The sequence below is a fragment of the Vulpes vulpes genome, chromosome 10 (genome assembly GCF_048418805.1).
Source record: "Vulpes vulpes isolate BD-2025 chromosome 10, VulVul3, whole genome shotgun sequence".
Classification (NCBI taxonomy): domain Eukaryota; kingdom Metazoa; phylum Chordata; class Mammalia; order Carnivora; family Canidae; genus Vulpes; species Vulpes vulpes.
The window spans coordinates 87060092-87073524 of record NC_132789.1 but is presented as its reverse complement, the minus strand read 5'-3'; the positions used below and the strand labels follow the sequence as shown (position 1 = coordinate 87073524).

The window sequence follows — 13433 nt, the reverse complement described above, 5'->3', positions numbered from 1 at the left end:
GCATATTATTCCTGTGCATGGTTTTGTACTTTTGCTGTATACATATGTATCCAAAAAAAAAAAAAAAAAACAGTATACACTAAGATTTTGTGAGTTAAAACTATATGTAAATTTATATAAATACTAATATACTGTATGAAACCTTTTGCTACTTTTTCTATTCAACATGTTTTTAGATTATTGGTGTTCATAGATGTAGATGTAGTTACATGCTAATTAATATATGTGATAATTCATTGGGTTTTTTTTAAAGGTTTTATTTACTTATTTATGAGAGACAGAGAGAGAGAGGCAGAGATATAAGCAGGGAGAGAAACAGGCTCCATGCAGGAAGCCTGATGTGGGACTTGATCCTGGGACTTCAGGATCATGCCCTGGGCTGAAGGCAGGTGCTCAACCACTGAGCCACCCAGGCATCCCTGATAATTCATTTTGAATCCTGAGTAGTTATTCCACTGGTATAGAATGAGCTAGTTCATATATCTTTAATATATTTCTATTCTGCTCTTCCTCAAATCACTATTCTATTGAATCTTTTTGTGTGTATCCTTGTAAACATGTGCCAAATTTCCCTAGAGCAAACATCTAGAAATGAAGATGCAGGATCATATTCCATTGTATTAAAAATTGCCAACTGTCATAGCTTTCCTGAGTTATCATACCACTTTATATACTCACGAGTTCCTGTTTTTCCTCGCCCTTGACAACTATTGGTGTTATCAGAGACCCAACAGTTAGCCACCCTGATGAGCATTATCTGGTGTCCCACTGTGGGTTCAATCTGCACTTCCCGATCTAGCAAAGATGAGCACATTTTCATGTTTATTGGCTTTGGGCGTCTTCTGGGAATTGTCCATTCTTATCCTTTGCCCGGTTTTCTAATGGGTTGCTTCATCATTAGCTTATTAATTTGTAGCATTACAAATAGTTCTATGTACTTTGGGTACCAACCATTTATAGTTATGTGTGTTGCAACTATCTTCTCCCAATCCATGTTTCTGTTCTTAATTCCAGTCATTTCTTTATGGTTCATGTGTTATAGGATACCTTGATATTTTATTACCAATGTACAAAGTGGTGGTTAGCACATGGGTCCTTGAGCCAGGCTGCCCAGGTTCAGATCCTGATTTTATCTCTTACTAGCCATGTGCCCTTGTATAGATTTACTCAATATCACTGTGCCTCAATTTCTTTATCTATGAAAAGGGTATAACACTCATACCTACAGTTGTGAGGATGAGATGATTTATTACAGGTAAAGCACTAAGAATGGTATCAGGCATATAGTACATTCTCAACAAATATATTACTATTACTATTATTCATAATTATCTGTTATTCCTGGTCTTTTACATACATTTATATGATTTTTAGCATTGATTTGTTGTGTTTCATGAAGAAACCTATTGGGATTTTGATTTAATTCACATTAACACCTTATAAATTACACCTTACAACTGCAAAGGGAAAATGGTATCTTTATGTGGAGAGATATAGTGGTCATCACCTAAACCAATCAGGTGAGCAAGTGTAGCATCACAAAAGTGAGACAAGCTAACAGCATCACATAATGCTCATAATGAAGTGTACCACGTCACCTATAAAATAGTCTTACAAACTCAAACCTGAATTTAATCAAGTGCTTAAACCAAATTTCCAATTTGCAGGATATACCGGGGGTAGAGACAAGTAAAACCACATCAGAAGCAAACCCAAAGTAGGTGGGGCATTGGACAATAGCTGCTTTGTTAAAAAGTCAGTGCCATGGAGGAAGAAAGTGGCAGGCTGTTATAGATCAGTAGTTACTTAGAGATTTGATAGTCAGAAACGTACCTTGTATTGGACTATGGTTTGGAAAAAAAAAAAACCTATAAAAATCACTAGGGGCACGACTGAGAAACTGGATATTAGATCATATTATGGAATTATTATGTAATTTTCTGAGGTGTAATAATGGTATGATTATGTAGGAGAGTTCTTGTTTGTAAGAGACACGTACTGAAGTACTTGATGTCTATGACTTAATTCCAAATGTCTGTATCTTCACTTCAAATGGTACAGCACCAACAAAAAGTGTAGATGATAAACACAAATAGTAACAATCTTGAATGTTAGTGGTGGGTATATGGTATTCATTTCAGTATTCTTCCAAGTTTTCTGTATGTTACTTTTTCTCTCCCATAATAAAAAGTTGTAAAACATATATGGCATTAACTTTATGGACTGATCTGCAGGGAAGTGTCATCCACACGATACCTATAAACTAAACAGCTTTCCATTCATTTAGGTATTCTTTCATGCCCCTCAGTAAGATTTTATAACTTCCTTTGTAAAGGTCTTTCATATATTTGTTAGATTTATTCAAGATACCTTAGAATTGTGTTGCATTTGTAAATGACATCTTTTCTAATTGCCTTTTGCATACTGAGGAGAACCACCCGAATATTTTGATGATTTATTTCGACACCTGCACTCCTTTAACAGAACTATCCAAAACAATTCAAATAAGCCCAAACTCAAACCTCTGTAGAGCTCCCTAACAAAACTGATTTTAGTAAGCTTCTGCCTCCACAGCATTGCTCATATCCAGCCTCTTCCTTCCATTCTCATCCCTATCACTCTTGTTTCTAGACCCTAATGTAACTCCCGACCCCCTGGGCATCTCCCCATCGTGAGCAAACTCACCCATCCTACACAGTCAGATTCAACTCCTAAAAGAATTCTGGTTCTACTGTGTTATGGCTCAAGTTTCTTCAAGAGCTCTCTGCAGTGGATATAGCAAGTATAGTAGGCAGACTAGTGCCTCCCCGCCACACACACACACTGTCTGTTCCTAATCCCTGAACCTGTGAATATGTTAGGTTACATGGCAAAGGGGAATTAAAGTTGCCTGTCAGCTGACCATTAAATAAGGAGATTATCCCAGATGATCCAGGTAAACCCAATGTGATCACAAGGGTCCTTAAAAGTGGAAGAGAGAGACAACAGAGCACATTCAGGCAGAGGCGTGAGTATAAAAGGATGGTCAGAGAGTTGTCATACTGCTGATCATGGAAGGGGAGGAAGGGGCCATGAGTCCAGGGATGAGGGAGGCCTCTAGAAGCTGGAGAAGGCAAGGAGATGCACTCACCACGAGAGCCTCCAGAGAGGAGCACAGCATTGCTGACGTCTCAATTTCAGCTCAGTGAGACCTGAGGGACTTCTAACCTACTGTAAGATAATGAATCTGTCTTACATAAAGCCACCAGGTTTTGGTAATTTGTTGCAGCAGAAACAGAAAAGTAATACAGCAATGTACTCCAAAGATGCTTAGATTTAGCAAGAAGTCCCATTCTTACCTATGACATATTCTTGAAAAAGAATTCGTAAGAAAGTACACTATTGAAGGCAATAAGAAAAGGACATTTAATACGTTGGCCCAGATGAAGGGGATCAACTCTTTACTTCCCATCTGACTATCAATCTTTGTACAATTTCTAATTCCACTCATCAGAACCCAGAAGAGGCACACGGTACCCAGAATTTCTTCACTGAAGTTCTAGTTTTCAAAATTTTTACCCATTTGTTTGCTCCCAAATAAATATTCACCAGCAAAAATAAGAATTTAGTAGCATAAAGAAGATTACTGCTTTTGAACCTCAAACCAAACATAGTGCATTATTCACTAGAGTTGCTATTAGCATTTTGGGCAAGTTAGTTTTTTACTGTGCAAGAATGTTCCACAAACTATCAGACATGAAGCATCCCTGGCCCCTACACACTAAATGCCAGTTGACCTCCCTCCCCGGCCACCTCATGTCCCTATAATAGCAAAGCGTGCCCCAAAGACATTCCTCATTGCCCTCTCCCCTGGTCAAGAACCACCCATAAAATAATAAATAAAATAAAATAAAACATATAGCATTCGTTAATAATGAATCTAATCTACTTATGGCAACTTGCCTGGCCTGTTCCAATAAAATTCATTAATGGTCTTACTATTCCAGCAGCATCAGGCATACTTAAGACAATATAGTTTATCAAGAAGTGTAATGAGGTGACCCGTAGAAAGAACAGACAATGGAAATAGACCAGAAGTGTTCACTGAGCTGGGAACACAGAAAGAGCTGTTGCCCAACATCTCCGACAAACACTGACTACAAAAAAAAATAATCAGAGCCCTAAAGAATCTTCAGGGTCCCAGACCTGTGACTGTGGTTGGACCAGTGCAACATCTGCAAAGGACCTCATACTTTCCTTCTCACCATGCCGATGAGCAGATTCCTGCTCCCTCAAACTGTAAATACATATTTATTTTTTAAAATAAAACCAGCACATTGTATCTACAATTATGGTCATTATCTTGCTGAGAAACAAATTAATTTGTGAAACGAGCTGAGCAGGCTCACTACACGCCACGATTCTATGGTGCGAAATCAACTTGAAAAGCTAAGAATATAGAAAGTGCAGGTCTTACCAGTCACTCAGGATGTGCTCTTATAAAAAAACTAAAATAGTTCCTAACTCAACAGAAATGACACAAGAAATGGCAACACATATAGTTTCCTCTGCTGGCTTGTTTTGAGCTGACAATGCTCAGCCAAATAGCATCTCAACTTAAGATTTCTCTGCTCCCTCCTAAAGATTTCCTCCAAGCATCTTTCCTTAGAAGGTGCCAAGTACAACTTGCTGAAAAGAAAGGAATTTAAAAAAAAAAAACATTTACCAGTAGCACAGTAGAGGAAAAGAGTGGGTGGCAGGCATGCCAATGAGAGGGACTTACTGGACAAAAGTAGGTGTTCTCCACGATGTGACGGGCCACCATGTTGTTCTCAGCAGACAGAGACATGATGAACAGCAAAGCATCTCGGGCCTGCTGCCCTACTGTCCCCTCTCGGTGAATGAAGGGAATCAGAAGGGAGAAGATGAGGAAGTTGGCTGCCCCTTGGTCCTCACTAGTGTGGAAGAAGAGTTCCAGAATTGATGGATCTTTGGCCAGGATGGAACAAAGCTGATTGAGCAGGACTACCAACTTTCCCTCCACAGCAGGGGTGGTTGTTCCCGAACAAGAGCTCAGCAACATCATCAGGGGCTTTAGGATGGGTTTGTGGTGCAGCAGAGGCTGGTGTGACTGCGTGACCAACATCTCATACATCTTTAGCTGCTCCATTTTAGTCTCGTCGGTAAATTCCCTCCGCAAACTCCAAAGGAAGAGTTTCTCCATGATGTTCTCTGAGACCACAAACTCCAGAATTGGCCCCATCGCAGCATCCTTGGCTTGCTCTTCAATGAGCAAGAAGAGCATGTGTTCTACATAATTCTGTACAGCACTGGCCTCATCTGGAGGGATGGATCCATATTTTGCCTGGGTGTTCTTCAAGGGGTCATGCTTCTCTAAGATCTTCACAACCTGTAACCAATTCCAACATCTGTCATCTATCTATTGTTTACCATAATTACAAAAACACACCACCACTGACTGTGTCATACCTTCATGGAAAATGCAGAAGCCATGGTCACAGTAAGGTAAATAATGAAGGGGTACCTGGATGGTTCAGTTAAGCATCTGACTTCAGCTCAGGTCATGATCCCAGGGTTGAGCCCTGCATTGGGCTCCCTGCTCGGCAGGGTGTCTGCTTGTTCCTCTCCCTCTGCCCCTCCCCCCTGCTCGTGGTCTTTCACACTCTCTCTCAAATAAATAAATAAAAATTTAAAAGAGAAAAGATAAATATGAACGCTGTGTGTCTCTCTCATGAGAATAAAATGAAGCAGTTAAACTACAGAAAGCATATGTTTGAAGGTGCTCATTTAGAAAAGTTATCAATTTTGGCAATCTAAACGTCAAAGAAGATAGTATGGTTATAAAAATTAAGCTACATCCATTCATAAGCCTATTATTATGAGAACTATTGAGCAAAATGAAAAATTGTGATACAATAGATGAAAAGTTATTTATATATTTTTAGATCCATCATTACCAACTATGTCAATAGTCATTTTCGCATTCAAAGTGATGACAAGTCCTCAATTCTTTTTCTGAACTGTCAAGAATATAATATTGCTTTTTAATTTTAAAATACATGAAGTAAGACAGCCTGTGCATGTTCTTCTACAAATAGAGTTGATTCGGAGGTTCCAACAGGGAAACACAGCTCCTCACATGCCCTCGACAGAACATTCCTCCCTCCTCTACTTGGATGGGCACCCTCTTCCACCAATCATGCAAGTTTAGGAAGGATGAAAGGAAACCGATGAACAACAGACACATACCTAGCAGAATCAACCTTAGCCTATGGCATATGCTGCAACCAAAAAAAATAATTTTAAAAAAAATTTTTAAATGAAGATTTTGAACCTTGTGTTGTTTGAAACCAGAAAAAGCTCTGAAATGACTAATTACAAAATAAATCCCTAACATAGCAAGTTTCTGTTTGAGGTGATAAAAAAGTTTTGGAAACAGTGGTGATGGTTGCACAACACTGTAAAAGTAGTTAATGGCATTGAACTGTACATTTAGAACAGGTTATGATGGCAATCTTTGTTATACATGTTTTACCACCAAAAGCAAAAATCGATTGATGGTAAAATATAAGTAAAGCTCCAATTAGGTCATGTGACAGTCCTGGTGTTTCTCTCCCTTACCACTGCTGGCTAATGAATGCTTCCTACCTCTCTCCACCTGTCGAGACTTACTTCTACTTTGGGACCTAGAAATTAAAAGAATTCTTTTATCCTTGGGACGCCTGGGTTGCTCAGCGGTTAAAGCGTCTGCCTTCGGCTCAGGGCGTGATCCTGGAGATCCAGGATCGAGTCCCGCACCGGGTTCCCTGCATGGAGCCTGCTTCTCCCTCTGCCTATGTCTCTGTCTCTCTCTCTCTCTCTTTATGTCTATCATGAATGAATAAATAAATCTTTAAAAAAAAAAGAATTCTTTTATCCCAACTCCCATGTAACTGTCTGACTTAGAATTTTTATAATATCCCACTCAATCTACTTCCTTTAAAATGTATACACATAATTTTTAGACAACCCAAAGCCTTATCAATGACTTTATCTTTGTTCCCTTCTGCCTTCCTAAACTGCATGCTATGGGGATTATGTTTGTCTTCTGCAGTACCCTCCTGACCCAGTTCTATAACATGCTGTTACATGTTCTATATTTAGGTTAAAGAATTTTTGCAAGTCACTGGGGAAGCTGGCAAAGATACAATGCTATGTCAGCATGCATGAGCAATGAGAAAAATTTATTTCTCGGGGAAAGGTTTAAGTTTTTCCCCTGTCAGAAACAAGGCAATGGAGCCTTTACAGACCAGGCAAGTGTATCCTTACAGAATGACTAGATCTCTACAGAATCTGTAATCTCTATCAACCTCCATTATACAATTAATAATGCTATCACAAAGGAAAAAAATCATTCCAACACCCGACTTGACATTTGCAATGAGAAAGGCCTTCAGTTAGCAGCTACCTGGGTGGTACATGGCTCAGTGAGTGGTGTCCTTGGTGTCTTCACTGGACATCCCCTCTCCTTTGCCATATGCCAGACTCCAAAATCTCACCCCACCCCCCCAGCCTCCCCCAATCTCCCAGAAGTCCTCCAGAATTCCTCTGAGGCCTGACAACCTCACTGGCAGAAATGCTAGGGCCTGGCTGGTCTTTCCCTCTGCTCTGGCCTTGGCAACCTCACACGACACAGGACCACAGTACTGCACTTGTCCAAAAGGGGTCTCCACCTCGACATGCATGTTCTCCAGCCCCAAAAGCTCTGACTTTAGGGCTCCACATTCTGAAGAATAAATTAGCAACACACTTTGTTGGTTCTATAATTTCAAAGTCCACATATTGAGTTTAGTTATGAGAGCTATCTATACAGGTGGGCCTCGGGGTAGAAATGTAATTATACTTCTCATGTGCTCAGACTGTCTAAACTGTCTAGAATTGAAACTGTGCTTTATACACTGTTGGTGGTGGGGCAAATTAGCTCAATCCTTCTGGAAAACAATTTGGCAATATCCAACAGAAGCCATAAAATTGTTACTGCCCTTTGACTTGTTAATCTCACTTTGGGGAAAATGCCCCAAGGAAATGATCCAAAAATAATTTGTTAAGAAATGTTCATGTCAATGATATTTTCAATAATTAAAAAATAAAAATACCATTGACCCAATCAACAATAAGAGAATTATCAAAATATTATATCACCCTACAATAAAGCTATTAAAAATAAACACTAAGTGAATCATTACTAAATTATTACATGCAAAAGTATATATGAAATCGTTTAAGTTAAAAACTAATATACTGACTGACAAATAGACACATGATCAGAAGTGAGTCTAAAAAAGATATAAATGGGATTTTATAGTTAAGTAGTTCTTCCCCCGTAAATTGATCTAATTTCATAATATAAATAAAAATAAAAGTAGACAAAGTAATCTTGTACTAATGTCTTTTACTGAGTTAAAAATAATTGAAATCTAATTCGCTGAAATTCCTAAGCCATATAAATTTACACATGTGTATACGTACCTGTACTACATGCATGCCTCCAAGTATTTCTTACATATCTAAATGTGTGTAAGCTATATATGGAAAATCTATGTACGTGGGCACAAAGTACATTCTTCTCAAAATTTATTGTCATTTATATTAATTTTCAACCATATTCCTTTGCAAACAGACCTACTTTTTTGTTGTTATGAAAAATCTTTTTAAAAGAGAACAGAGGTTTTTATACAGAATGCAAGCAATTTAGCCACTGTTAAATTGAAGCATCTTTGCCCTCTTTATAGTTGTAAGCTCCTCTACACCGCCTCATGGGTCAATGGGCAGAGAAAGGTGAGAACAGAGCTATAATAACCCACAGAGGTAGAAGGTTTGTTGATCTTCTGGAATGGAGTAGACATAGTAAGAGCCCTCACTCATTCGCAGCCCTGGCCGGGCGGTGTCACTGCCTGGAAGAGGGTGTGTTACAGCAAGGCCTGTGAGTCACGGAATCCACAGCTCAGCACAACGCTAATTAGCCTGCTGACACATATCCTTAACCTCTCTCCTTGGGTGTCAGGACTCGCCCAGGCCACCTCCCCTTCCCTTCCCGACAGACACACCCACGACCTGCTTTTACAAGTGGGCTCTCGGGGCCCATACCCAGGGCCTGGTGCCCAACCTGACAGGGAACGCCTAAGAAGCTTCTTGGCTAGAGCACACTATGCACTGAAACACCAAAGACCCTCTGACGTCCCAAGTCTGCTGCACAGTGATGGATTCCTGATGTGACCTGGACTTTTCCTTACTCTTTCCTTTAGTGCTGTCGTCTCATCACTTCCACCAAACCCCAATATTCCTGTGTCCTGACTTCTCCCTGCTATCTACTTTCACCCGTTTATCTACTCTGACCTCCCAGTACTATGGACCTATGGTCCCATGCTGCTCCCCGTGGCTTCCCCAGGCCAAGCACATTCCCCTGAGTATCCTCTAACTTAGGCATTCAACCTTGCCACAGCTCTCCCAGCCCTGGCTTCTTAGCTGTATACTGTCTAGGGGATTCAGTTCAGGGTAAAAAAATACCACTAAAGAAGCTGGAGAGACCCAAGGACAGATGAGAGGGAAAGCAAGCAAAACATGCTGTGCAAAGATTTCCTTTACAAGTTCACTTCTTTGGGTTGAAGATGCTATTTAATAAAGCAATCAGTCCCTGATAAAGCCCAAGCTCATTAAGAAAGCCAGCTAAGATTGGAAATAGCATTCTAAATGTTTCACCAATCGTAGCTAGGCATTTGTTGGTCTATAAACTTTAATAAATACAAGCTGGTATATATATATGTGTGTGAATCATGAGCCTGGATCACATAGATCCTCACATAAATGATCAAAATTCTAAAAAGTAACAAATACATGAAAAAATCGACAGTGTGAACAATGGTACGCAAATTATCATCTGACCAATACAGCTAAATTTTAACCTAACTTCAAAGTCATTTGCCTGGTAAGTATGAAGGTTATTAGGGGTAAATGAAATTAACAAAGAGCATATTTCTTTCATTAAGGATATCCTATCAATTACTTCTATCCTTAGCTCTAAAGATGGTTCCCATCAGTCAGTAATAACAGGCCTGAATTCCAAATATTCACAAATTCTAAATAGGAAGCTCAAAGCTTTCAGAATGAAAGATCCACATAATCACTCCTCCAGCTAACAAATGATTATTCTTCATGGTAAACACAAGTATTTACCTGTCAGATTAGCTTTGACTCCATCTTAATATTGTTTTATGTCTTGCATACATGCATGTATTAAGAGATGATTACTTGTGCCACTTTGGTTAGAGCCTAGTTATTTCAAGAAAGTCACATGAATACAACCCATACTTCAAAATCCTTTGGAATGCTAATTTAAAGTGGCACCGTGGAAAAAACCAAGTTACTAAGCAACATTTTCCATCACACAGAAGGAGGGCAGGCTTTTGCGATCTTAAGCCGATTTCCACTTAATGTACCAAATAACTACAACAAAAGTGAGTTTCCATCCAGTCCTTGATCATCACTTAACAGCCATGTCTTTCAATCTGACACATTCCTGGTACACCTATTGCCCTGAGAGACATGTACTGAGTCGTTTATTTTATATTAAGATAACAGCCCAATAATACACACATGTTTGTACAATTTGGTTTATTTCAGCTCCTGTCCCAAACTCCAGAGGCATACCTCAATCTGGGACAAAACAGGGTAAAGTATCTATATACCATACGTCCTTGGGACCAAAGATGGTCTAGCACTAGTGCAACAAAGAAACATGGTAGGACCGTCAATCAATAAAATAACACAATAAGCTAATCCTTCACTTGTGTATGTTTTTTAAATTTAGGTATTAGGGAAAGGATTTGAAAGTAATGATCTATGTAATAATATTCCATTCCATGGCAAAAACAGACTTATCACTGAGCATACAGTGGGTGAGTTGCTGACATTTTCACATGTTCAACCACTTTAAAGTCCAATAGAAGCACAAGTTAATGCCTCGGCCCTCTAACGAAACGTAGCTTTTGTTCTGCTTTACTGTCTACTGTCAAGTTTAGAGTACTTGAAAAGCTGAAACATAAATTTTTTAAATGTTAACAAACATCACTTGACTAAGATATTAAGATCAGGTTCTCTAATATTTCCCAACTCTTCATCTCTCAAAGACTTCATTTATTTCTATCGTTTAGTCTATGACAAGGCAAAGACCAAAAGAATGAAGATGAATGGAAGGAGAAAATTGTTTTCACAGGGAACAGGTCAAAATGCACATCTCAAATCCATATATAAGTGCTCTACACTGCTTTAATAGAATCAGGCTACTTGAAGCTCTACACATGATACTATACTTAAAACACAGTACTTATCTTACATTATTATGGGAAGACATTTGACTTAACTGTTTTTCCTATCCCCAACCCCATCAAGAAGAGAAAGGCTACTAGACACACTAGCTTTACTTCATCAACCACCATTACTCTAGTTGAGCTCTGAAATTGTCTTAGCTTAAAAATTGTATAACCACTTATTTTTGGAGGCTGAGGGTGGTGAGGAGCAGCTTTGGGCTACTGACTAACCAGAAGCATCCAGAAATATGCATTTCCACTTGATTTTTTTTTTTAAGATTTATTTATTTTTATTTGAGTAGGGGGAAACGGCAATGAGAGAGAGAGAGAATCTCAAGCAGACTCCTCACTGAGCATGGAGCCCGAAACAGAGCTCCATCTCAGGACCCTGAGATCATGACCTGAACCAAAATCAAGAGTCAGATGCTTAACCAACTGAGCCACCCAGGCATCCCCCATTGATCTTAACTTTTATCCCATCACCTCTGTCTTCCTGGCTCTAAGAGTAGACACCATTGAGTATATAACCAATACTGACTGATAGGATGCTTGAAAAGAGAGGACAAGAGAATGAATAGAGCAAGGTCCGTGAAGCTTCACAAAGTACAACTGTGCCATTATGAAAAACAAGTGGTGGCTTAATTCACAAGGCAATATAGTTGAATAGTTTTTTTTTTTTTAATTTATTTATTAGAGTGAGTAGAGGGGCAGAGGTAGAAGCAGACTCCCGGCTGAGCAGGGAGTGTATGCTCAGTGTATTAGTGTATGCTCAAAGCTGTTTCCTATATCACCTAGCTCTTCTGAAGTTGTATTTCACATTTGTTGTCCCTCAGTTCAACAATTTATTGAACATCTACAATAGGCTTACCTTGTTCTTGGCACTGGAAATGTAGGTAAACTACAAATGGTCTCTGATCATGAGGAGCTTGAAATGACTTTGGGAAGAAGCTACTGTACATGTAATTTTAATAAAACATGGTTGGCATAACAGCAAAAGAGCACTCAGGATGCTGTTGGAGCTTAGAGTGGAAGCATCAAAGAGCATGGAAGGTACACGGAAGGTTTCCTAAAAGAACTGATGTCCCCAAAGAGCTCTTAAGAGGGAGAGGCATTTAACCAGGGGGTAGGATATTCCAGGCAGGAAGAAGAGGAAATGCCTAAGGCAGAGAAGCCTGAAATAGCCTGACGCATACTGCCTAAGAGTGGGGGTGGTTAGGAACTCCAAGTAATGCTGCATCTCTGGAGACAAAATCAGAGACAAGGAGTGAAATGAGGTCAGACTATAATGACCCTGTGTGCCATCCTGGCCTGTAGGTGCCCTGATGCCACTGAAATGTCCAACTAGAAAAATGATACGGGCAGAGAGCAACTTGCTGAGATGGCATCTCAGAAAGTAAGAGGAAGTATAGGCCAAGGGCTGCTTCCAATAGCCTGGATTCTCCAGGGTTGCCGTGAGGAATGTAACTATTCCTGAATGTCCACTAGAGAACTCTTCTGGAGATGTCATGAGATCACAGGACCCAGGGACCAATTTGGAAACTCAAGTGCAAGACTGGGCCATTTCAGGTCTCTCCACTGGCATGCCTCCCAAATCACAGACTGCCTTGGATGATGGCTGCTTGTGTAACAAGCTGTCCCTGACAGGCTGCAAGGTGTAGGTGGGCAAGCGGATATCCTCCTCCATCAAAGTTTGCTTTTTAAGTCAAGGTCTGGAACAGAAGCTACTAGTAAACAGTGGAACAAAACCTGTCAAATATATGTTAATTGTGCTGAATTTGTACTGAAGTACCCTAACAAACAGAAGAACTCTGATACCACAGACTTCTGTTGACTTCATTTTCCCTAATTTAACACATAAAAAGCATGGTGCTTGCCAGCTAATGGAACCCTTCAGTAAAGACAATGCTGTCACTCAGTTCTGATGAGGCCACATCTCTTGCCAGCCTTACAGGTTTCCTTGGGTTGCCTCAGGGGAACCCAGGGGCTGTCCTCACAGGAGTCATAGGAGTTTATATCAGACTTTAGCTTACTTCCCAGTCCTCTCAACCGTTCTGCATGCACCCCCAGCCAGCACAACTCTCAGCAAAG

The 13433-nt window shown here is 39.8% G+C and overlaps 1 protein-coding gene across 1 annotated transcript in view; it reads right to left on the bottom strand.

Annotated features, from left to right (window-relative positions):
- The window catches only part of FHIP1A (FHF complex subunit HOOK interacting protein 1A), a 230711-nt gene that overhangs the window by 72613 nt on the left and 144665 nt on the right, over window positions 1–13433 (bottom strand). Inside the window, exon 5 of the mRNA XM_072724824.1 lies at window positions 4763–5389. Coding sequence (XP_072580925.1) covers window positions 4763–5389 — 627 coding nt within the window. The remainder of the gene's footprint in view (window positions 1–4762; window positions 5390–13433) is intronic.